Raw genomic sequence first — 25,702 nt, 5'->3', positions numbered from 1 at the left:
TACTGTCTGTCTCATGTATGATACACTCAGATTTTAGTGAAGGCAAATAGCCAGTTTTAGCATTTCAAGCATTTGTCTCCTTCAACAGAGTAAAAGAGGCCCTTGCTTTTGATCCCTTCTCGGAGATGTTGGTGAAAGAGTAAGCAGATGACTTTAAAACCTCCACCCAATCCCAAGACGCAGCAATCCCTTGACTACACGACTGCATTAGCTTTACTGATAATGCAACACCCAACGCCTTCCATGAGTATTGCTTATAAGAAACCAGTGTCCAGGGGTGCTCAGTCAATTGGGCATCTGCCTTTGGCTTAGGTCACGATCTCAGAATCCTAGGATTGAGCCCTTCATCAGGCTCAACAGGGAGTCTGCTTCTCCCTCCCTCTCTCCCTTTACCCCTCCCCTGATGTTCTCTCTCTCTCTCTCTCAAATAAAATTAAAAAAAAAAAAAAGAAAGAAACCAATGTCCACTGATCAACTGATCAATAAAAGACATAGAAAACAGACTTGAGTTATATGCCCTTAGGAAAACTGGAAGACTGACAGTCCTTCAAACTTCATACAAAACAGACTGTCAAGATCCATGTCAACTTTCATGTAAATGAAAGATCTGAATATATTCATTCCTCATTACACAGATTGCTTTTTGCATCCTGCCGGGGGCTGGGTACTAAAGTTGAAACATGATAGAGAGAATCCCTGCCCCACCCCCAACACTTCCAACCTGGTCAGAGACTTAGAAAATAAGATGATAAATTACAACATATTGAAGTGAGTCCTATAATGAGGATTCAACAGGAGACCAAGGACAACCCCTGATGAGCGAGGGAAGGTTTGCCAAGAGCAACGTCTAAATTGAGATATAAAAGATGAGTAGGATTTAAGCAAGCACAAAGGTGGCAGGGTTGGTAACAGAGAGCATCCCAATCATTTGGAAAGGCACAAATAAAGGAGAGCATATGGAACATTCCAGGAAATGAGAGTACATCTTCAGACAGAATACAACTGTAAGCAGAGAACCAGCAGGAGGTAAGACGGGGGTCACATCACAAGGAGCTTATACATCACTTATCGAATGGTATATCATCAGGAGAGAGAAAGGACAAGACTGGTATTTTAGAAAGATCCTCAAGAGTACAGTATGGAGAAAAACTGTACTACCTATACTAAAAAAGGTATTAGCTAAGAGGTTCTGGAGTGACCCAAGTTGTGGGAGTTGGCTCCTACATTCAAGTAGGGAGAGAGAATACGAATGGAAAAGGTCAGATTTGGGAAATACGCAGGATTCTGGTCCAATGGAACCTACATAGTGTCTGGGCAGAACGGGGCGAGGGGCATTTTTCTAGCTGAGGGACTGTTGGATAGAGGTATTACTGAGGCTAGGAACCCAGAGTTGAGGCTCAATTCTGGATATTTTGAGTGTAAAGAGTCCACGTGGAGTAGGATGGAAAGCTCTAGACTTGAGAGGGAAAACCCAGGCAAATGTCAGAGACTTGGAAATCATCCATACAGTCCCTGCAACATGATGAAAGAGCAAAAAAAAAAAAAAAAAAAAAAAAACCTTGGGTCAAAACTGTTAGGAATCTCCAAAGTTTAAGAAAGAGGCAGCAGAAGATGAGGGCACAGAGGTAACTCAGGAGTGGGAGAATCAGTCATGAAAAATGTTTCAAGAATAAGAGATTGGAGACCCAACAGAAATGATGGCATCTGAAATACTTCCAAGCACGCAATCTGTGCTGCATGCCAAATGGAAAAACAAGAGAATCACAAGCACGATCCTAACACATGGCCAGTCTATCAGCACTCAAGACCCAGGCTGCCCCAAGAAGCTGGCAAGTGATAAATGAGGTCTTCCAGTGAGGCACCAAAAACCTAAAATGCAAGCAAGGTGACAGAGGTGTATTCTGGAGGACACAGAGTAGGACTCACCAATCAGTGAATGATAAGAACTGATAGTGTAAAAAAAAAAAAAAAAAAAAAAAGAATTGATGGCGTAGTGGATAACATGCACTGGCCCAGATCCTCTCTTCCGGGTCTATGTCCCTATCCCCTCAGGTTCTAGGTATATCTCTGTCACAGAAGGTTCACAGACATGTCCCCCAAAGGGAACTGCCCTCTGCCACAGGGAACTACCCTGCCCAAAAATACACTCCCTGCCCCTCCCCACCCACCATGGGACAGCCAACCAGCAGTGACTGGATGATGCAGGAATATGAGGGCCCAGTTTAGGACATTTCTAAAGGGCTATCCCAGATCCAGAGCCTTCCATGAGTTGTGACCTCACTGCAGTCAGCTTCTCCATCTAAGGATTAGAATCCTGCCTTCCTCACTTCCTTACATTGCCTGAGAATCTTCTTTAGTAAACCCTCTAGATAGAATTCTCCAATTCTGAGTCTAGTCCCAGGAAGCTCAACCTAAAATGGATGGTGTATATCAAACCAGGCCAAGGCAAGAGCAGAGCCAGGAAGCAGAGCAGCAAGTGGCAGAGGCCAGCTGTGAACCACAGGTTTGCGTGTGCTGATGTGGAAGGGGCTCTATCACATGCCAGATTCAGAGAATGGCCACTCTCAATCCAGTCATCACTCATCATGAAGGGACGATGCCTTGAATGTTTCAATTTGCTTTAAGGGACTTTCGTTACCTAATAAATCCATACAAGATTTGGTGGAAGGCAAAATGGAATCTTGAATGTCACGGACGATCTGAAGGAATCATCTTAGAGTAAAACTCTACAGGAAGTAGTCACGGAAACTCACTCAAGAGAAAGTCAAGGTGGCCTAAGAGCAAGGGTTTCAAACATTTTCAATCATTCATTCAACACATATTTATTGAAAAGCTACCATGTACCCAGTGAAGTGCCAGGAGTTGGGAATGCCACTATGACTAATACAGGCATAGTCCTGCCCTCGTAGAGTTTAGAGCCTTGCCGAAAATGCTGGAGCTCACTATTGAACCCTCTTCCCAATCAAAATGGTTCCAGGAAACGTAACACATAAAATCAGACATATGCAATAATTTCTTAATGTAGGTGGCATTGGTACGTTCAACTTCTGCTACTTCCGTATCACTGAGCTAACTCATGAGAGTAATAATGCCTGTTCTGATTAATAACAAAATTTTTCAGTGAGGTCCAAGGCTGTTAGCTGTCTTCCTTTACAGCCTCCATGATTAATTTTTGCATTTGGTTTACTTGCAAATAGGAGAACAATCTTTGATTTGCTAAGAAAAGCGGTAGTAAGTGGTATCAGGTTTGGTTTGCTTTGTTTTTATGATCTTGTCTTGTAATCTCAGGGTGTTCTGCTTCCTAACGGATTCTGAAGTCTGAAAGAAGAAACAAAGGAAATGTTTGTTTTGTGGCTGACCCTCTAACACATAACAACTACTCACATCCCTTCCCTCAAATTAAAAAGTCAAGGCAGAATGACCTAGAACTCTCAATAAACCCCAACGCTCTTTTTACACAATATAAGGAGGCAAAGCGTTAGATGGTCAGTTTTTATCACACAATGATTACTATACCATGTCTAGAACATTCACCAACTACCACCATTTAAACCTTGAGTGGTATTTAATTGAGTAGGGTGCCCTGTGCTGTAAAGCATATTTGCCTGTATAATTGTGAGGAGATATAAACAGGCCCAAAATTTTTTTAAGAACACTGCAGATTTACAGCATTGCTAAAACAGTGCATTTACCAGAAGCTCAAATATATGTCCAGAGATGGCAGGAAAAGCTATATTCTGAGGTCTATTCACAAAAAGTAGTTGACCTGGCTGTTCCTTTTAATGTACTGAACACTCGAATGTGTTAAAAGTGTGGTATATAACCAACCATATGTGGGTGTTAGGCCTTTAACTATCACATTCTTAACAGTGGTTTAAAAGACATTTGTGGCTGCAGCTCCAGTACCTGGCATGGTCCTAGGCACACAGTTGACATATAATAAATATTTGATAGGTGGATGATTAAACAAAAGACTATTTTTAAATAAAATTCAAATCCAAAATTTGTAGAAGCTCCATGGCTTATTGGCAAGGCCCGCTGAAACACAATTTTTAAAACACTAGACCAGAAGACAAGGAAATGAAAATCAGACAAGAAAATTCCCTGATCAAGAAACTGAGAATAGGGTTGTGGCCCCTTGGTAGGGGAATTCCTGGTATGGTACTGTGTGCCATGCTCAGGAATAGCCCCAGTGTGCCAGAAACCAAGGCCTGGCAGGGTTCCCAAAGCTCTTCACACATGCAAACAACCAAGATAATGACACTCCCTAATAAGTAAGGTTTCTTTAAAGAAGTAACAGTCACAATCAGAAGGAGAGATTTCAAAGAAAAGAGATCTCCCTATATAGTAGAGGCTATCAAGGTTCAAAAAACCTAAAGGACACATCTAGGAGGAGCATGCCGTTCGCAAGTGGCAGAGTGTGGACCGGAAACCTAACTTTATCAATCAGGATTCAGTCAAGAAAGCAGAACCACTAAGATACATTATGAGATACACTGCAAGGAACTGGCTTATGTGGTGGTGGGGGGGTGGGAGTGGGGGGGTGGCTAGGCAAGTCCAAAGTCCACATGGCAGGCCAAGAGGGAGGGCAAGCTGGAACTCTTCCCAACTCTGCTATCCACAGGTAGAATTTTTTTCTTCTTCAGGTAAGCCTCAGTTCTGTTGAATCAGGCCCACCAAGATTCTTTAAAATAATCTCCCGTAAATTCAACTGATTAGGAACTTTAATCACATCTACAAAATAGCCTCACAGCAAGACCTACATGAGTGTTTGACAGACTAACTAGGGACTAAAGCCAGCTAAGCTGACATAAAAAACACTATCGTAAAAAAAAAAAAAAAAAAAAAAAAAACACTATTGTGTCCATTTACCTATAGTACCACAGTGATGTGTCCATCATCTCTCTCCTCTCAGAAGAATGCTGATATGACAAAGCCTTAATGAAGAACTATCCCTCCTTGAAGACCTTAAGTTAGCAAGACCTTTTCCTTGACCAAGATCTTTAGAAAGGTTCTGTATCACTACATTATATATGTCCTACTTTTTTTCTCCAGCTAAAACTACTGAAGTTGTCAGACCCAACTACCAGCAGGGGAGGAATTTATAGGGTTTATGGAAAAATCCCATCTTCTATGAATCCAAGTCCCATAACCCACTGTCTACATGACAATTGTTATCCAAGTCATCCAAAGCAGCAGAGCCATATGCAGAACCAGGGAAATGGAGATGGCTGATCCATTCTCCCACGTCGCCCCTGGATATCACATTCACTCTCTCTACACAATCACACCCAAGATTCTTAAAAGTGTTGCCCAGAGAAGATATCTCTATACCCACATTCCCCCACAGCCCCTTGCTCATCATCACACTGTTATGAGGCCCTCCTTTACCCACCAACACACTCTGTGGAACAGATGCTCCCTAAGGTTACCAATGACTGCCTGGTTATTAAATCCAAAGGACATTGTAGACCATACTTTCTTTCTTGAAATACAGTTTCCCACTACCTTCCATAACAGCAAAGCCTCTTGTTTTTCCTTCTACCTCTCTTGCCATTCCTTGTAAATCTTCTTTCTCTTTTTCCATCCTTTAAATGTCCATTTTCTCCAGTATTCCAACACTGGACCCTCCTCACATTTACACGCTGTCCTCTAGCTTTAACTAATGATTCCCAATCTCCCATGCCAGGTGCTCCTTCTGAGCTTCCGACTCGCATGACTACTGCTATGGGTATCTATACCTCGATATTCCACAAACACGCTGAACTCACTGCCATCTCCACCAACCCACTGCTTTCAATTAATGCTTCTTCCTGCCCTCCCTATCTCCATGACTGGCTCCACTACCCACCTAATAGATCAATACAAAAAACAAACCAAAATCCCTCAACTCCTGCCTTTCTTTCAATTTGAGGGGATGAAGGGTGGCTACAGCTCATTTCCTTACTCTCCTCAGTGGCTACCACTTCTCCTAAGAAGCCTTCTACTCCCCCAGAGCTTGACCTCTTCGTGTTCCCAGAGAACCCCACCTTCCCCCGTATTAACACTTTTTACCCATTGCACTGTAAACTGCGTTATTTTCTTAACTACATCTCCACTAGACCACGGATTTACGGAAAACATGATCTCATCATTCCCTAGTGCCTGGCATATATCTGGTGTTCTAGTAATATACAATGAACAAATCAAAGATGGTGCTATGAATTCAGCCACACCTAAACCTCTCTTCACCACCCAAGAGACACAGAAAGGCCTGTAACTTTGAAACCTAAATGTGTATGTCTCTAATACTTAAGATCTTTGGTAATTACCATGCCTGAACCATTCCTTAGCAATTGGTCAGGCTGCAAGGAGCTATACAAACTCCTTTCAAGGACAGTGTAAGTCCCTCAAGACATGATCTTATGCAACGAAGAATGACTTGACATAAAAGTCTACCTGAAAATAAGCTGATATCTACCCACAGGGGATAATTTAAAATAACTTTCAAAAGATGGGAGAATCATAGTTCCATTCAATATTCACCAGGTGCCTACTATGTTCCAAAGAAATCAATTTGACTCAACCAATATATCCTCTTTGAAGATACCTGTTTCTTCAAACACTGGTACAGAGACGAAGTTATATCACTAACCATCTATTCAGCTACTACGCATTTGACAGGAATTATCTCAGGTATGACTGGTAAATAGGGAAATGATATCAGTGTGACAAGTAGGTTGTGTTGATTCTTACATTATTTTTCCTAGATTGTTAATATTCTGAAGCAATCATAGCAAAGCACCCTCACAAAGAAAGATTTAGTGACGCATGAAGACCTTGGAACAAAGCTGAAAATGCACTCCAGTGCCTTCCTTTAACACGAGTGGTGGCAGACCATGGCTTCAAGAACCACTATGCTTCCCACTATGTTAACCTGCCTGGTGAGGCTGCAAGTTACAGACAAAGACACTCTGAAAACATTTCTCCCAATAAAGATGAATGAAGAGGCCTATGCCCTGAGCCAGACTGAACTTCGATGAAAACAGTACCTATTAGAAACAAATGCCCCCTGCAATCTACAGAGAGGAGGCAGGAGCCCAATCTGAAGGCCATCAAGGACTGAGCAGTTAAGGGCAAACACCAGCCAGATGCTTATTTCTGGTTACAAAATTCTGTAAGTTTTGAACAGTCTGCCTCAGTCCCGCTCTTCCCATAAACCCACAGTTTCCCATATTCTTAGCATGTGATTTTGCAGAATACAAGGGCAGAAATGCCTGTGTTCATTACTGTAGCAGAGTCGATTTTCAACGAAAGTAAATTGCTTTCAACAAAACTAAAATTATCCTATTATTATTGTCATTTATCTTCCTGGGAATGAAATGAAGGCAATATTTTCATGCACACACACACACACAAACATACAATTACACACACATTTACATTAGATATGGATGGACACATGCATGCTTTTCCATCCCCCGCCCCCCCCCCCAAAGAAGACATATGGCACATTTCATCCTTTTATGAAAAGAACTCTGGGATGTATAAATAAACTGTTGACCTGTTGACAAACACACAGAGACTGTCCAAGTCCATCTTGGCTACTACTGACTTTGTCTACAGATATAGAGCATTTTCCTTGAACAATTTCACCAGGGAAGTAGAGAGAGACCTCCTCCACAATTGTCAGCTATCACAAGGGAGGGGGGTGTAAAATACCACCCAACAGCCACATGGAAGGCCACATGGTTAAAACTTAGTTGCATTCAATCCTTCTAATGAATAATAGTCTGGCTCTCTGGAAAGGGACTCGGCCACACTTCCTTCCAGAGGGAACTGACAGCCACCCATACACATGGTGTTACCACCACCGAGAGATCACAAGCTGGGGAGGAAAAGAGAACAGAAGGTAACACTCAATACAAGGATAATAAAGGTCAGCCAAGGTTCTTTTTATACACTTAATTTAGTCTTCTGTTCACTGATTCTGTCAACAAGTATCTGAATGTGCAAGGAGCTAGGGACAGGAGAGAGGCAAAGTAAGAGAACTGGGCTCCTTATTCTCTGATTATGTCTTCCTGATACCCAAACATCTTAATGAATGATCCACTATATTCTTGGGGTTACAAATTCTAATGCTTGCTGGAGCCATATAAGTAAATGTAAGAATGGGTATACGGTAATAGGGAGCCCTGGGACAAGGACAAACTAGAGATCACCTGTACCATCTAAAGGTACTCAAATCCATTTTTCTTCTCTACCATGGAGGCAAAGCAAAATACATAGATAGCCCAGACCCACTCACAGCCACTTTATGACTCTTATGTTTAACAGAATGTAGACCAGAGCATCTGGATAAGAATTTCATTTTGTATCCAGATACCTGGCTCTAAGAGGATCAGCCAATATTTAAGATCACCTTTCCCTAGGTGATGACTGTTAATACACCAGAAGATGACGAAAACAACTCTTCTATAGGGGAGACAAAGCAGAACCACCTGTCAAGATCCAAAACTTTGGAAAGGGAGCTTGATTCTGTATTTCCCCATTATGATTGAAGAGTGCCATTGCATAGAGCTTTTATTTTCTGGCATTTTTTAAAGCAGTACCTATTCCTTTAAAAAAAAAAATGCTGAGGAAAGTTTACTCTTTACAATTTAATTATCTGAAGCACTGGAGAGAATATGAAGAATCTCTATAATCCAAATCATATCTTCACTATAAAGGGTCAAGGATAATGTCAGTAGACACAGAGGTAAAGTATATCAATTACAGATATAATCGTTCTTAGCCCACTCAAGGCACAGTTTATTGGTTGGAGGTGATAAGAAGCCATCTTCTACATACTTGAATATAATATTTAATTAATGTAATACCATAATTGAGAATAAGATGAGTTTTCTTCTTTTTTTTTTCTTTCAAGGTCAATGTACTAGATATTCCAAGATCTGTCCTTAAATCAATACCCTATGATTTTATACAAACAACTTCACAGTTAGAAATATATATGCTGATGTACAGTTCTCAACACTTAGTGGTTTTTAAAGCTAGATTCGTACAACAAATTAAATTCTTCAGTATGTTATATAATGTAGACACAGTCCATAAAAATGTTAACATTGGTTATATTCACATAATGCAATTTAGCCCTTTTACTAATGATGATGCAAATAATCAGCAACGGGAAAAGTAGCTTACACCTCCTACAATTGCCTACTATGACAGAAGTAATTATTCTTATTGTCCTGTTATCAAACTCCAGTAAGAACTCTTGAGGCACTAAGACAGTTCCAAGGCCAGTGTGAAAATTCCCCTAAACAGATTATGATTACCAATGGTAAGGCGGGTAGTTTCAGGTAAACATTAAACAAGAAATGATCCCCAGAAGGTTCATAAGTTCCGAACTTTAAATGGAGAAATACTGACGGCTCCTGATACGGCCTCTTAATGCCTTCACAATGCACCCGGGCAATGTGAGCAGCTCTGGGTTGACTCAGTAATCAATGGGCAGAAAAATCCACACTTCTCAGGAGATGAGCTTTGCCGCTGAACAGTATCTACTCTTGACCAACGTCCTAATAGTGCTAGTTATACTTGGAAAAGCTCAATCAGACTTCCCATTTTACTGAGCTTCAACTTTTGGTTTCAGACATTGCTCTCCCATCTTGAAACAGACCAAAGAGCTTGCGTGGCACACTGGCCATGATCTGCCAAAGTTCTTCACCAGATTTCCGCCCAACTTCACCTTCCTTATTGGCATAAGGATGAGGAAGGCGGTGGGGTTGAGAAGAGGTCAACTTGCCGCATTCTTTCAAGGGGTGCTATGATCACCCGTCGGTCCCACCTGAGCCCGCTGGATAGCAGAGGCCCATGATCAGGCCTCCTCAAGTCCAGCATCATCCGAGAGGCTCCAGTGACACAGGAAGCCAAGGTAACTTGCCTGTTCTCCATTCTTCTTCTCTCACTACAGCCTGCAAATCTACCACCTGAAAAGATTCTCAGCCGCCCAGAGGGCCCACAGGAAAAACCTTATGTAGGTGAATCACCCCTGCAGTCTCTTCCCCGTTCGGTTAACTCCACCCTTTTGGGGTGCTCATGTCCGCGTAGTCAGGGGCCTTGACAAGCAGGGCCGGGGTCACGGACTTATTTGCTGGAGGAGCGCAGGTCCAGGCTGGGCGCTCCTGTCGGCTTCCTGGAGGATCCGCGGGGCCTTCTGGGGTCTTGGCTTCCCGACTCCGACTCCCATCCTAGGGCCAACACCGCCCCGGGGGCGCTCTCCCCGGGGCGCGGGGCTTGCTTCTCCTTGTGCCCACTTGCCAGGAACCCTGGACGCCGGAGCGGCTGTGCCCGGAGCCAGCTAGACCCCAGCTCCTGGAGGCCGCGGCTATTGCTCCCTCCATTGTCTCACGGATGCCAGACTAATGACTTCCTTGACCACTTTGGAGACGCCTTCAAAGTCTCCGGGGCTGGCCACCACCTGGGCGGGGCGGGGTGGGCCCGGAGGCAGGTGGCCACGGAGGGTGATGCCGCGTGTCGGAAGCGGGGCTCCCATGCCAGGTCCTCCAGCAACACGTTACCGCCCACCTCCGACTTGCATGTCCTCCTCCCTCGCACACGGGGCCCTCGGCAGCGCCCCCTCTCGCCCCCGGCGAGCACGGCACCCGCAAGGACCGCCCCCACGCCGGGCCGGGAGGGCTTCCGAGCCGGCGGAGGGGGCAGCAGGTGGGGGGCGGGGGGCGGCGGCCCCGGGGGGCGGTCAGGCGCGTGTCCCGAGCCCCGGCCAGGCGCCCCCCTCGCCGTCTCCCCGCGCCGCGCCGCGCCGGGGCTGGGCTGCGCTCCCACGCCCGCCCCCCTCCCCTCCCCTCCCCTCCCCTGCCCTGCCCTGCCCTCCCCTCCGCTCCCTCCCCTCCCGCGCCCCCGGCCCAGCCCGGGCCGCGCACCCCCGCCCCGCACCCCGCCGGCCGCCGCGCGGCCCCCGCGCTCCCGGCACGTCCGGCGCCGACTTTTACCTGTACTTTCTGCACTCGAGGCGGCTCGTCGGGCGAGAAACACCTCCCCGGGACCGCTACCTCCCCCGCCCGGCTCCGCCCGGCTTCCTCCTTCCCCTCCAAGGCCGCAAAGTAGATGGAGTAAGAGAGTGTGTGTGCGAGAGAAAGAGAAAGAGGGAGCGGGCGCGGGCGCCGCGGGAGGGCGGGCGGCGGGCGGCGGGCGGCGGGCGGGAGGCGGGAGGCGCGCCCGGCCCCCGCCGCCCTCCGGCCGCCGCCGCCGCCGCCGCCGCCGCCGCCGCCGCCGCCGCGGGCTCGGCAACTCCGGCTCGCGCCCGGCCCCGGCCCCGGCCCCGGCCCCGGCCCCGGCCCGGTCCCCGCCGCCGCCGCCGCCGCCGCCGCCGCCGCCCGCCGCCCGCGGGCCGGGCCGGCCGCGCCCCCGCGTCCCCGTACCTCGTAAAGGTCCCCAGAAGCCATGCCAGGCTGCGGAACTTGGCTCGCCGGGTGTGCGCGTCTGCTCGCTCGCGCCCTCCGTGCGGGTGCGCGCGGGGGCCAGTGCGCGTGTGTGCGCGCGTGTGTGAGTGTGTGGTGTGTTGAGTAAACTGTGTTTTTGCAGAATGACAGGCTTGGGGGCTGCCTATGCGCAGAATCAGAGCGGGCGGCGGCGGGGCTGGCGTAACCGGCGGCGGCGGCGGCGGCGGCGGCACGAGCGCGGGCAGCAGCGACGGCCGCGCAGCGCGCCCGGGAGGCACCGACGCGGCCCGAGCGCCGCGGCCCCCGCGACCCGGCGACCCGGCGACCCGGCGGCGGTGGCTGCAGCGGGCAACGGCTCGCCCCGGCGCCGCCTGCAGGAAGCCGCCCCGCGCCCGCCGCCGGCCCGGACGCTGCTGCCACTGGGCGAGTCCCCGCCCCCCGGGAGCCCGGCCCGGCCCCCGGGGAGGGGGGGCGGGGGCGCCCGCCCGGCCGCGCCCCGGGGGACCGGTCCCGGAGTCGCGGAGCGCCCGGGCCCGCCCCGCCGCCGCGGGCCGGCTCCGGAGGCGGCGGCGGGGCCCCGCGGGGGCGGCGGGCCAGGTGCCCTCCGGGCGCACCCGACCGGCCCCGGGCTGCGAAGGGGCGGCCGGGGAGGCAGGTAGAGAGCTGCGGCGTCAGGTCGCAGGGGCCGGGGACCTCGCCTCGTCCGCCCCCTCCCCCCACCCCTGCGCACCCAGGGAGGGAGTGGGCGATGATGTGCTAGGAGACCGGGCCCCTCGGGGCTGCGCAGCCCCTCCCTCTCCCTCCAGTCTGGTTGGTGTAGACGTGGAGGCCCCAGGGAGGAGGAATGACCTGGCCCACACGGAGGCCCCAACAGGGCACCCCATGAACCCCGGGAAGTCTTTAGGGCCAGGCGTGGCCTCCCATCAACAGCGGCCCCCGTGTCCCCGCTCCCCTTCCCCCCCCCCCCCCGTGCCCCCATTGATTCACTCGTCCACTACTCAAACATCTTCCAACACTACACAGTGTCCCAACACAGGCACGACTGGGACTCTGAATCCAAGAGGAGAGACTAGCCACAGGCTCGTGAGCAGGATTCAGCAAAAAGGAGTTCCTACTATGTGCCAAACTCCATAGCTCAAAGAACTGGAGAAGTTGTCTCAAGTACAAACGCTTCCTACCAAGATCCTGGATAAATGGTCACCCTTCCGATTAAAGGTTTCTCTCTGTAAGTGATAGGATTAATTCATAACCTGGGAAGACAGGCTTCTGAACTGGGGAGGAAGCCCTTCCCCATCCCAACCCCCAAATGCCCAATTGGTCACTTTCTCCAGATGAGAAGTGGACATTACTCACATCCTTCATTTCCTATTTGTGAGACTTTGGACAAGTCACTTTACTCATCTCTAAATTGGAGGTGGTGATAAACACCTAAAATGATGTAAGAATTTAATAGAGATCTATGTATATATGAAGTGGCCTATAGCAGTGGAACCCAATAAAGGTTACTTGTGTCTGAATCTAGACCCTGAACTGCCCTTGTGGAGAGAAAGATGGTGGAGGAGAGTGTATGACAAAGAGAACGGGTTTAATCTAGAGGCTGTCAAACTTTTAAAAAGTCACCAAATTTTTTAATTTAAAAAAAAAATGCTTAGAATCTGAACCACAGAGTTTTCATATCTGGCTCATTCTAGGACACATGAGTTTGCATATGCTGTTCCCTCTGCCTAGAATGTCCTTCCACATGGAATCCATCTGGACAACTCTTCCTCTTCCTGCAGGGGCTTGTTTATCTTTGTATCACAAGCATCTATCACTATTCCTGGCAGAGAGTGAGTACACAATGAATGTTTGTCAGGCTATGCCAATACAACAGATTTTATACCAATTTCTAGTTAAAATCTCATATTAAAACAATGGGGGGGGGAGGGTGAATGTGTAGAAATAACAAAGTATATTTGAATTAAAAACCGTAGGAAAAAAAAACTGTAGGAATTGTTATGGCAATCCTCTCCCCTTTTCATAACTATTTTACCAATAGTTATGGTTTTAAATAATATTAATAATAAACAGTTCTCAATCTGTAGGTCACAAATTTTAATGATCCTTAATTTGTACTTGAGAACAAATCCACCATCATAGCATAAGAATGTAATTTGGAAGTAGAAGACAAGAAAGAACCTGGGTTTGGAAATAATCTGCTCAGACAAATTTGAATATATAATCAGTAGTTTTATAAAAACACCAAAAACTTGACTTGTACTGGCCAAATACTCCTGAGGAATGTGAGCACGCTTTGAAAAAAACCTTGTCCAGACAACTGTTACAGAGTTCACAGAAGAGGATATTCACTGTGGATTAGCATGCTCAGGGAATATTTTATGAAGGAGGCATAATCGAAAGCATCTTGAAGACTCATGGGAAAGAGGGACAGTATTTTAATTTGGGAAAGGGGTAAGAGTAGGTGTTAGGTGGTACTACAATGAGAGGGGTGCTAGAAGATTAGAAGATTGATCCATGGAGGTCATAAGACATTGGATAGCAAATGTAGGTCAGTTCATAGAGAGTCTTGAATGGTTTGCAATTTAGCAAGTCAGAAATGAAAAACTGGAGAAGACTTAAATCCATCAAAAGCATGTACCAATCGAAATGTGCTTTAGAAAACTAATTCTAGAAGAAATAGGAGAAATGGACTTCAGGGGTTGAGGTTAGAGTCAGGGAGAATAATTGCAGTGGTCCACAGAGGTGGCAATGGAAATGAAGAAGAAAAACTGGATTTGCAATGAAGAACCCCACCAGCCACCAACTTTCCTATGGTCACTCCACTTACTTCCATAGAGCATTTGATCCAAATCAACAGCACTTGATGACTAACAGGATATGTGAGTGCCTGTGTGCACGCACGTGTGAGCGTGCATGTGTATGTGTGTGTATATTGAGAGTTGGGGGAGAGGTGAGCAACTAAGGAAAGAAAGGATACAGAGATGACTAAGGTTTTAAACTGAGTGAGCTACCCATCCGTCATAACATTGTTCTATTCTGAGCTTGCCTCCAACCATCACTAGCTTCCAGAAAAGCCAGATGCTTCCTGAAGGATGAAGGGAAGGTTCTTCATCCTCTGTGAGAAGATTGACCCAACCAATGGACAGTTCTGCCCCAGACTCTTTGGGTCACATAGAAACATTGTTGCTTATGGAGAATGGGAGATACCTACCATAGTCCAAAAACTGGGATAGATAGACTCTTCATACTAGCCATAACTTAAGGACAAGTGATAAAACTCAACTCAGGCTGATTTAAAACAAAGAATGTATTGACTCACATAGATTAGAAAAGGATGGAATTGCTCTCAGGGTTGGCTGGATTCAAGGTCTCAAATGACATGATATGATATGATATGATTTGATACATGATTCGATTCCCAGGGAAAGACTCTGCTTGGCTGATTGTAGATCATATGCTCTTATTCTGGCTCTATTATTGTACTCAGTCACTGATAGTACTCTATGATTGGCCAACTTAAGTCACACACCCACCTATAGGGCAAGAAGAGTACAGTAATTCGCAGCTTTACCAAAATTACATGAGTGGAAGTGGGAATGAGCATAAACCCAAAGGAATGGGAGAAGGCATACTGGGAAGATAGATACCCACCATATGGTGGAACAAACCTGGGGTAGAATGAGGACTTAGAAGCAAGAGCAGTGGCTGCCTAGAACATGACCTTGCGATGGAGCAAAACCCGCCAGTTTAATAGGCAAAGACAGATTGTATTTACTACCCTGACAGTGGATTAGAAAGTGGCAACTACTTGAGACATGATCTTGACCTCCTGTATAGTATGGTAGTTGAGCATGTAGAGTCAGAATGCCTAGGTTCCAATTCTTGCATCATCACTACTAACTATATGCTGTGAGGTTTTTGACTTAACTACCCTGTCCTTCCATTTTCAAATGTATTTGTTATTTCTTGCCACACAATTATCCCCAAAATTTGGTGGCTTAAAACAAAAGGTATTTCTTATCTCATAATATCTGTGTGTTAGAGATTCAGGAGCAGCTTAGCTGGCTGGTTCTGACTTCTAGTCTCTTACAGGGTTACAGTTAAAATTTTGGCTAGGACTGCAGTTGTTTGAAGGTTTGACTGAGTCTGGAGGTTCAACCTCCAAGATCATGCACACATAGCTGATTGGCAGGGGGCTTCAGCTCCTAGCCATGAAGATCACTTCATAGACTTGCCTGAGTGACTTCATGCCATTCTATTCTAGTCCCTCAAATCCAACAAAATAGAGCAAAACTGTCAAAGCTTCAGCTCTTTCTAGCACAAAGTCCCTAATTAATCTGATGTGTTGGTCCATGCTAAAGTTATTTGATGCAGAGGCATTTTATAGCACATTCAGACTGTGTGACTGGGGAAGTCAGGTCCATGCCCCCCATGTTAAAGATGAGAAAACTAAGACCTAGATTGGATGATCCAAGAGAAAGAACAAGGAGGAAGTCACAATGGCTTTGACCATCTAATCTTAGAAACCAAGCACTGTCACTTCCACTGCATTTTATTCTTTAGAACTAAACCACCAAGCCTAATCCCCACTCAAGAGGAGGCAAATTAGCTCCCACTTTTTAAAGGGAGAGCTATCAAAGAATTTGTGGACATATTTTTAAACTACTACACCACATCTGTAAATCAAAGTGATAAATACCCCCATAGAGTTGTTTTAAGAATTAGATGAGATAATCCATACAAAGCACCTGTCACTGTAATAAGGGCTGAATAATGGTATTTGTTATAATTACTATTAAAACTACCAACACTAGCTTCAAACTCAATATGTATCACTTATGTCCTTGAATGTTCAAGATTCCTATAGAAAGCTATTAAATAAAACCTTCAAAATTAATATTTTTCTCAAGGCATACAGAAACTGTTGTTACTAATTAAACTTTATTTTTAGCATTAATTTAAAAATACTTTACTTCAGTAATAATAATTGAAGTAACATCATACTTATTCAGTACAACATGCTAGGTATTATTCTTACTGAACATAACAAATAATGCCTTGCCCTCACAATGTTTACAGTATGGTGGAGGAGAGGGACAAGGAAAACAAAATGAATATATAGTATCATTTCAGGTATTGATAAGAAGTATAAAGAAAACTGAAGCTAGGTAAGAAGATAGAGAGGAACTGAGATGAGTGTATACAAGCGCCAGGAGGGGGGAATTGGTTTAGATCACATGGTTAGGCAAGACCTGGTTAAGGTGATGACATTTGAGCTAAAACCTGAACAAAGTGAGAACACCAATCAAATCAGAGGGCAGAGAATGTCAGAGGGAGAAAACAGCAAAGGCAAAGTCCTGAGGCTGAAGAACTTGGTATGTTCAAGGTTCCGCAATTAAGCCAATATAGGTAAAGCTGAGGGAGCATAGGAAGAGGGAAGTCAGGGAGCTAACCTAGGTCCAGGTATGTGTTGGGACTTGTAGGCAAAGAATTTGGATTCCACTTTAAGTGATATGAGAGGTCAGTGGGGAAGCTTTGAAGAAGACAGTGACATAATTGGATTGGCTCCTGGGTGGAGAATGGAATGGACAGAGATGAAAGGGATGCTGGATGCCATTACAGAAGTCCAGGTGTAAGACCCTAGTGATGTGGCCTAAGAAGGATGGCATCAACATGAAGGGGAGTGATTGGACTGGGGGAACACAGGGAGATATGTGTAGAAGCAGAACCCCAAGTTTTTGGTCTGAGGGTCTGGAAGAATGGAGGTTACATTTACTGAGGTGAGGGAAATGAGGAGTGGTGCATTCTGGAGGTGGCATAAATGCTGGGTAGGGGTAAATCGATGGCTCAGTTCTCAGATGTGCTAATCTTGAGATGTGTATTAGATGTGCAAGTAAAGATGAAAGGGTATTGAATATGTGAGTCCGGAACTCAGACTGGACATGTGGCAGGAGTGATCAGCATACCAATGGCAAGTAAAGGGACTAGTGATGGTCACTGGTGAAGTGGGCAAAGAGAAAGAGAAGAGGGCCTAGAGCCATTTGGCATTTAGAGGCCAGGAAGAAGAAGATGAGGAGCCAGTAAAGGAGTCTGAGAATGGGGGGATTAAAATAGGAGGGAACCGAGAGAATATTGTGTCCCCAGTCCAAATGAGAGATAGCACTGCTCATTAAATGTCGATGGGAGGTTGGGTGAGAAGAGGACTGACCATGGGACCTGGCAGCATGGAAATCTCTGGTGACCCTGACAGGACTAGTTGTAGTGGAGTGGTAACGTTGAAACTTAGACCAAAGTGAATTAAAGAGAATTTAGGCAGAGAGGAAGTGCAGATGGTAAGCAGAGGTGACTCATTCAAGGCCTTTTGCTATAAAGAGCAGAGAAGTGGGTCAGTAGATGGAGGGGAGCCCTGCATGTGGGAAGGGTTTTTAATATAGACAATATGACAGCATGTCTGTGCCATGATAGGAATGATACACTAAAGAGGAGCAAACGGTCAGGCAGCAGAGAGAAGAGAGAACTGCTGGAACAGTCTTTGAAAGGCCAATGGGGAGGGGATGCAGACAGCTGAAGTGGAGGGGTTAGACTTGGAAGTCCATCTGTGCTGGGTTGAATAGTGTCCCCCTAAAATTCATGTCCACCTGGAGCCCTCAAATGTGCCTTTCTTGGAGATGTAGTTAGTTAAGGATGAGATCACACAGGATAAAGCTTGTCCCTAATCCAATAACTGGTGTCCTTATAAGAGAAAATCAGGGATATATCAGGAGAATGCCTCAAAGTGACAATGAGAACAGAGTTTGGAGCAATGTGTTTATAGCCAATAAATGCCAAGGATTTCCAGCAACCATCAAAAAGTGGGAAGAATTGAGCTCTTGGAGGAAGTGTGGCCTCCCAACACCTTGATTTTAGGCTTCTAGCTTTCAGAACTGTGAAAGAATACATTTTGGTTGTTTTTAGCCATCAAGTTTACAGTACGTTATCATGGTAGCCACAGGAAACTAATTCACCATCCACTGGAAGAGCAAGGAAGGAAGGCCAAGCACACAATTACAGATGGAAGTTGTTGTCAGGTTTGGAATTCACTTCTATTATTTCTGTATTCTCCATGAGATAGGCCATGAAATTACCAGATGAAAGTGAGGAGAAAGGAAAAATATCAGATGGGAGAATGTGATTTACCTGGAACAACACTGGTTTAGCCTGTTGTCTCCCAAATCTATTAATAGCACCCTCTTTCACTCCCAAGGGTACCCAGATTTAGAGGATAAATGTATGGCTTTTCTAGTGTTTGATGTTTGAGGACAGATTTTAAAATATGTGAAGTCAAGTCAGAGAGAAGAGTGGAGTGACTAGGAAAATAGAGTGGTGGTACTGAAAGTCTATTGGATATTTGTATTCATAAGTTAATCAGACCAGTAAGCATGGCAATGATTTATCCAGTCACATTCAGTTGCTCAGGGGCAAGCTGGGTGTTGGGTTTAACCCAGGTTGGGATTAATGGGATGAGCTATGTGTGTTCAATGGAAGGAGAGAGGGGAAACGGAGTTAAAAAGTATATGTATGGAAGTGATCATGATGACAGAATGATCGGTGTGGTAACAGGAAGGTTGGGTTGGAGGTGATAGAAACAGAGGTGTTGTTCAATGGATGGAAACAAAAATTGATGGAGTAAGGATTCTCTGATGGGGCAGTCAGTAAGGAAGGCTAACCACTCATGAGCAACTACTTTGGGCTACATGACCATCCTGTTTCCTTCACCTCTTTCTTGCTTCCTCTACACACTGTAAGGACCGCTGTTGTCCCAGCATAATGGTAACAGGACATTAAGAATAGGGGGTGAATCTGGGATAAGGACTGAGGGGTGAAAAAGACCACAGATATTGGGGTTGGGAAAGGGGCTGAGAAATGAAGGAAGGAGAGAAAAAACAAAGGACCTTCCAGAAAACCAAGATATTCTTTGAAAGACCTTAAGGAAGGGAAAAGTAAAGTGTTGAGCCATTCATGATCTCCAGTGATTTCAGGTAATGGAGTGAGCGGTCATTTTTTTCTAGTCAATGTAGGCAGAACTCAGTTATTATAGGCACGTTGTATCATTTCATCATTTCAACAAGGTAAGAACCATTGTCCCCTATTTTATAGATGCAAGAAGAAAGGGCCATGGCCTGGGGACATGCTCTGGAAAGGGCAGGTAAACTTCTGTGGCCAAAAAGTAGCCCAGACTCCCTGTGGATTATGTGTTTGGGGAAAAGTTACTTTTTGCAGAAACTATCAGGGGAGGAAAAAAATCCAAGTATTTGGCCTTGAGCTTTAATAAAGAATTAGTCCTATGACTTTGAAATCTTAGGGTAGGAGGTGAGTGGATTCTGGGAAGCAAATAATATCAATGTTTTAGGGGGTGTGTGTATGTGTGTGTGTTGTATAAGAAGAAGGAATTTGGACTTGTTAAGTTGGAAAAATTTTAAAACACAGGAATTCAACCACATAAAAATAACACACAAGCTCACACTCTGTTAGCTGCCAGAGCAATCAAGTTATCTAGAATCATATAACTTCTAGAAAAGTCTCCAGTACCCTGAGAGATTGAGTGAAAAAGGCAAATATATCTTAGTATTATTATAAAAATAATTTGACTGTATGGATTCCTGAAATGGTTTCAGGGGCCCCAGGATTGCCTGGACCACTCTTTGAGAATTGTAGTTCTATGGAATCATGTAAAAGCCTATCTTTGTATAGGTAAAGTTGCATCTTTGAAGATTATATGGACATTTTTTTTAACTAAATAGACTTAGGCTGCATTGTTCTTATATTTTGAGAGATGAGTGTGCATGTTCTTATTCACAAAGTTCCCCCACAGAAGACTAGAATAGAGGCCCAGGACCTGAGTGCACCCTTCTTCACCACAAGCTTATGAAGGAACCCTAAGGAAGCACAACTAAATGTACTGGTGAAGCCCTACAGGAAGATTTCTCCTCCCCTTCCTCTTCCTTTTTCTCTTCTTTTTTACCCTTTTATAACATGAAAATTCCAAACATATGCAAAAGACAGAAAATAATGATGTGAGCCCACATGTACTCTTTAACCAGGTACAAAAACAACAGTCCAAAGGGCATCTGGGTGGATCAGTCAATTGAACAACTAACTTGGTTTTGGCTCAGGTCATGATCATGGGGTCATGATCTCAAGGTCATGAGATTAAGCCTCCCATCAGGCTCTGCACTCAGTGGGGATTCTGCTTGAGATTCGTTCCCTCCTCCTCCTTCTGCTCCTTCCCCCATGCTCTCTCTCTTCCTCAAATAAATAAATCTTTATTTTTCTATCTAAATTCAGTTTGCCAACATATAACACCCAGTGCTCATCCCATCAAATGCCCTCCTTCGTGCCTGTCACCCAGTCATCCCACCCCCTCATCCTCCTCCCCTTCTGAAACCCTTTATAAACAAATCTTTAAACAAAAAAAAAGTCCAAGGTCATTCTTATTGTATCTCTATCGCCCCATTTTCTCACCCCACATGCTAGATTATTTGAAACAACCATATCATTTCTTCTGAAAATGTGTCAATACATATCTCTAAAAGATACGGGCTGTTCTCATAAATGTAACCACAATACGGCCAGCACATCTAAATTAACACTAATTCCTTGATATCAAATATTCAGTTGATGCCCAAATTTCTCCAGCTGTCTCATAAATACTTTTTGACAACTGGTTTGTGTAAATCAGGATCCAAACATCCATATGTGTATTTGTTTGCTATGACTCTTAAATTTTGTTGACCTTTAGGCATCTCCTTCTTTTTATTATTTTATTTTATTTTTTATTTTATTTTATTTGCCTTTTTGTTGTTAAGGGACACTAGATTATCTGTCAGCAGTGTCACTTAGCATGTGCTTCTCTCCCCAGTATTTCCTACATGTGGGTATCTAGATCTAGTTTGGGTTTGTTTTGGGGGCAAGATTGCTTATTGGCTGGTATTATGCACTCCCACCATAAAACACATAATATCTATCTTTCCTTTCATGATTTCAGCAGCCACTGATAATCCTTGCCTAGATCCATTTCATTGGTGTTGCAAAATGGTGATTATCTATCATTTCTTCCTTATATACAAAATCTTTCCTGATCGAATCTTTGGTTGTCCTAAGATGCAGTTGTACAGGACAGGCTGGATAAATGTTTAAATCTTTCCTTTTATTTATTAGTCTTTTAAATCATGATTCTCTAACATCTCCAAAGGATCATGATGTATTTAAGTGTCATTATAAATGCATGAAATTAAGCATTTAATATGTTTCACCCCATTGCTATTGTTCCTCTTCTTATTAATCTGATTGCTCCTTTTTGGTCAGGAGGAGCAACTTCCAGTTGGTTCTTGAGACTTCAAACATATCCTTGCTTTCTGGTTTGATAAGATGCTCAGGCATCTTAACCACTTCCTACACCAGACCTGGAATCTACCATTTCACCAATGATTCCTGGTTCTTCTTACTGAGAAATGGCATTAAGATACCATGAAGTGAACATCAGCTTGTAGCTATAGTTGGTCATTGTTTTTAGGTCTTTTCAGTGGACAGAGCTAGAATTTTTTTGTAGGTCTTTTAGCCCTTAGGATATATGCCACAAGGGATGTCCAGTCACTGATATTTATATGGTTCCAAAGTTAAATCTACAAACAAAGTATATTTAGGGAAGTCTAGCTTCTACCGTTTTTTTCTCCACTCTGTTCCCTCTTTCCCCTTGTAGATAACCATTTTATTTCATGGTTTATTACTGAAATTTTAATATAAACAAATATGCACATACATTCATATATCCTCATTTCCTAGACAAATGTTAGTATACTATGCACATTTTTCTCTTCTTTGCTTTTCTAACTAAGCATTATATCTTGAATATCATTCTTTAGCATTATTTGAAATTTTTCTTTTTATAGTTGCATAATGCTCCATTATGTGTCAGTATCATAGTTGTACATCCTGTTGATGGAAAGCTTCTTGCAATTATAAATTGTACTGCAATGATTAGCTTTATGCCTGTATCTTTTTAATTTTCTGCTAGCCTACAGGGAGATTTTAATTTTATACTTAATAACCTGACTTCAAAAAGGTACTAATCATTATAATATGTTGGGAGAAAGGGTATCCAAAACAAGCCCACCATTGTGGGCAGAACACTAGGTTTATTTCTATTTCTAAAAGAAGTGGCTGCTGCAATTGTCAATCATCATGGTAAGGAACTAGCCTAGAGATGACAAATGAGTACTTTCAGTGAGGAGAGAACTTTAGGCTCCATGAAAGAGAAATGCCTTACAGGAAGTCATTGAGAATGGAGGCAAATGAGGTGAACCACTACCAGAATTACCCATTCTAGGAAGTGGCCCTGGTAGTGCCAGGTGGGAACTCAGATGAAGGAACTTGGATATCTGGTCTCAGGGAATAATCCAGTAATTGACTTTAACTTTCTCTTTGTTCAATTTATTTTATTTCATTACAAGGTCTTTACTCAGGCTTTGTGAAATGTTACAGCAGTATCTTAATTGTGCTATTGAAAACTCAGAGACAAGCCTGTATACATGATTGGAATGTAGTGATAAAGCAGAAAGTAGCCATCCCTCCTATCCCTTGCCCCAAGGCTAAGAGAGGAGCAGCAGCAGCAGCAGCAGTACAAGGGAACACAGTGGCTCACAATTCCAGGAAGTAGGGTGAGGACTAATCCTGTAGAAATCCTGTGGCATGGAGAATAGTGCCATGGAAATAGGAGATGGTCCAGATTTGGGTCCATATCAACCTGTGGAATGGAGGCAGACTTTTTGATGAAGACTGCAGAAAAGACATATAGATGCATGGACACTCTTTCCCAAGAGGTCTTTCCTTTTAAGTAGAAAGGACTTTGTGTGTTGGTTGAGGAAATATTAATGATAGAACACAAAGCAATAATCAGGCTACAATAAAGGAGTCAATGCACCATTTTTCTAATTAGCCATATATAAAATGTAAAATATTGATTTCTAGTGGTAAATAGACACATCAAGATGAAAATAACAGCAATGAAATCAGAGCAAATGATGAGATCATGGGTAATTTTTTGTATTTTTCTTTGTTTTTAAAGTTTTCTACATTGAATATATATTTGCATTGAAATATAATATTATTTTGAAACAATGAAAAAAATAAGTCAAAAAAATAAGCAAGGGTATTAATAGGCAATAAAGAAACCAACAAATATAATGAGCAACTAACTTAGGAAAAAACTATCCAAACATGCTTGTAGTAAAAAGAAATTCAAGGTAAAAAAAAAAAATCCCAGCTAGATGCCATTTTAATTAACTGATGATTTTTTAAAAGATTTATTTGAAAGAGAGAGAGAGAGAGTACAAGCAGGGGGAACAGAAGAGGGAGAAGCAGGCTCCCCACTGAACAGGGAGCCCGATATGGGGCTTGATTCCAGGACCCTGGGATCATTACCTGAACCAAAGGCAGATGCTTAACCAACTGAGCCATCCAGATGCGTCAATTGATGATTTTAAAAAATTATTCCAATACCTAGTATTGCTAATGATATAGAGAAAATGGCTCATAAACAATGATATCAGCTAAATTGCTGCTATCTTTTCTGGAAGAAAACTTTTCATTGTTTATCATTCTCCTTAAAATGGTCATACCCTAAGGGCCCAGTAATTTAACGTCCATAAAATATTCTAAATAAGAATCAGGTATGTGCATCATGACTCATCTTTAGGGGTATTTATTACCATTATTTAAACAGCAAAAACTATTAAAATATAAATGTCCAAAGGTTAATATTCTACAGGTAATTAAAATCATGACCTTAAGAAGAGTTATGAAAAAAAAAAAAAGAAGAAGAGCTATGACATGGTGGAAAAGTTGAGTGAAAAAGGCAGATCACAAAATAGTATATCTGATGTGATTACAGTTTTGTTCATAAAATTGTATGTGAGAGGAGTAAAATGTTAACAGTGATTGAATATAGGAGAGTTGGACGTTCTTCCATAGACATTGTTGAATTTTCTCAATGTTCTACAATGAGTATGTATTATACACACACATAAACAGGCATATTTATAGTATCAGGACTTTTTAAAATAAAATGTTATTTTAAAAGTAAAGCAAGGTTCTGGAGTGGGAGTTTACAGAGCAACAATGGGAAGAGGCTAGAATGATTTGTATAGTAATGAGCTAAAGTTGGAGACATCAGTATGGACTCATGTTTAACTTGATATAAATACAAGTAGTTACACAGAGAGATATTTATAGATGTAGGTTTATGCACAGGTTAGTATACACATAAATCTCCTTGCTTTGTCATCTGAGAGGGTCTAGAAGTAATGATACCTCAGTAGCGTCGAGCACACCAAATGCCCAGATCTTGGTTTCTAATACCATTCCTCAATAAAATAATAGGACTTTTTAGAGGAATGGCTGATTCTGGGACTAAGACCGGAAATACACAAAATTAGCCTGGAATAATCTTATAGTATCAATAAATAAGGAAGTGCTAAAAATTAATAAATAAGCTCATAATAATGAGAGTGTCAAGGAAGCCAACAGAAAAAAGCTCCCAATGGCTGAAGCTGGAATGGTCTGAGCAATGAAAAAAAATGAAGTAGTATCGGATTATATCCAAAGTATAAAATAAATATTCATGAGTCAGTACTGGTATAAACAAATTATTGAATAAATAAATGGGTAAAAAGAGACAAATTTCTTTTGCAGAGGTATTCTAAATAATGTATGTAGATACACCCCGCTCATGGAGGTAAAGCATGACTCCCACTCCTTAGCTATAGGCTACATATAGTCAGTTCCTTCCAGAAGTGCACAGTGTGGAAAGCAGGAGGGGAGAGTAATTTTACAGTGGAGAAACCTGACAAACACAACCTCAGCCAGGTAATAAAGACCAAGATAAAGAATGGTAAGTCATCCTGACAGTATGCACCCTTGATATGATGTGATGAAAATGGTATGTTAGCCCTGTGAATTTCTCAAAATCCCATGATGCCAGTCTAATCAAGAGAATAGCATCAGACAAATCCCACCCAAGGGACATTCTACAAAATATCCCACAACTACTCCTCAAAAACTCATCAAAAACAACAAAAGTCTGAAAAAATGTCACAGCCAAGAGAGGAGTCTAAGACTTGATGACTAAATGTAATGTGGTACCCTGGATGGTATCTTGGAATGGGAGAAATAACATTAGGTACAAATTAAGGTAATGTAAATAAATTATGGCCTTTTAGTTAATA

General features: G+C 43.5%; 1 protein-coding gene across 2 annotated transcripts in view; it reads right to left on the bottom strand.

Moving 5' to 3' along the window:
- The window catches only part of CDYL2 (chromodomain Y like 2), a 234,434-nt gene that overhangs the window by 151,983 nt on the left and 56,749 nt on the right, over positions 1-25,702 (bottom strand). The window contains exon 1 of one of the 2 annotated variants that reach the window (XM_041771777.1): positions 11,421-11,804. The exons of the other annotated variant lie outside the window; for it this stretch is intronic. Within the exon in view, the coding sequence (XP_041627711.1) occupies positions 11,421-11,444 (24 nt within the window). The 5' untranslated portion in view covers positions 11,445-11,804. Of the gene's footprint in view, positions 1-11,420; positions 11,805-25,702 lie in introns of those variants that run through there. 2 annotated transcript variants of the gene reach the window in all.

The sequence above is a fragment of the Vulpes lagopus genome, chromosome 10, assembly GCF_018345385.1.
Source record: "Vulpes lagopus strain Blue_001 chromosome 10, ASM1834538v1, whole genome shotgun sequence".
In the NCBI taxonomy this organism is placed as follows: Eukaryota; Metazoa; Chordata; class Mammalia; order Carnivora; family Canidae; genus Vulpes; species Vulpes lagopus.
Note: the sequence above shows the minus strand (reverse complement) of the source record. Positions and strands in the feature narration are given on the sequence as shown.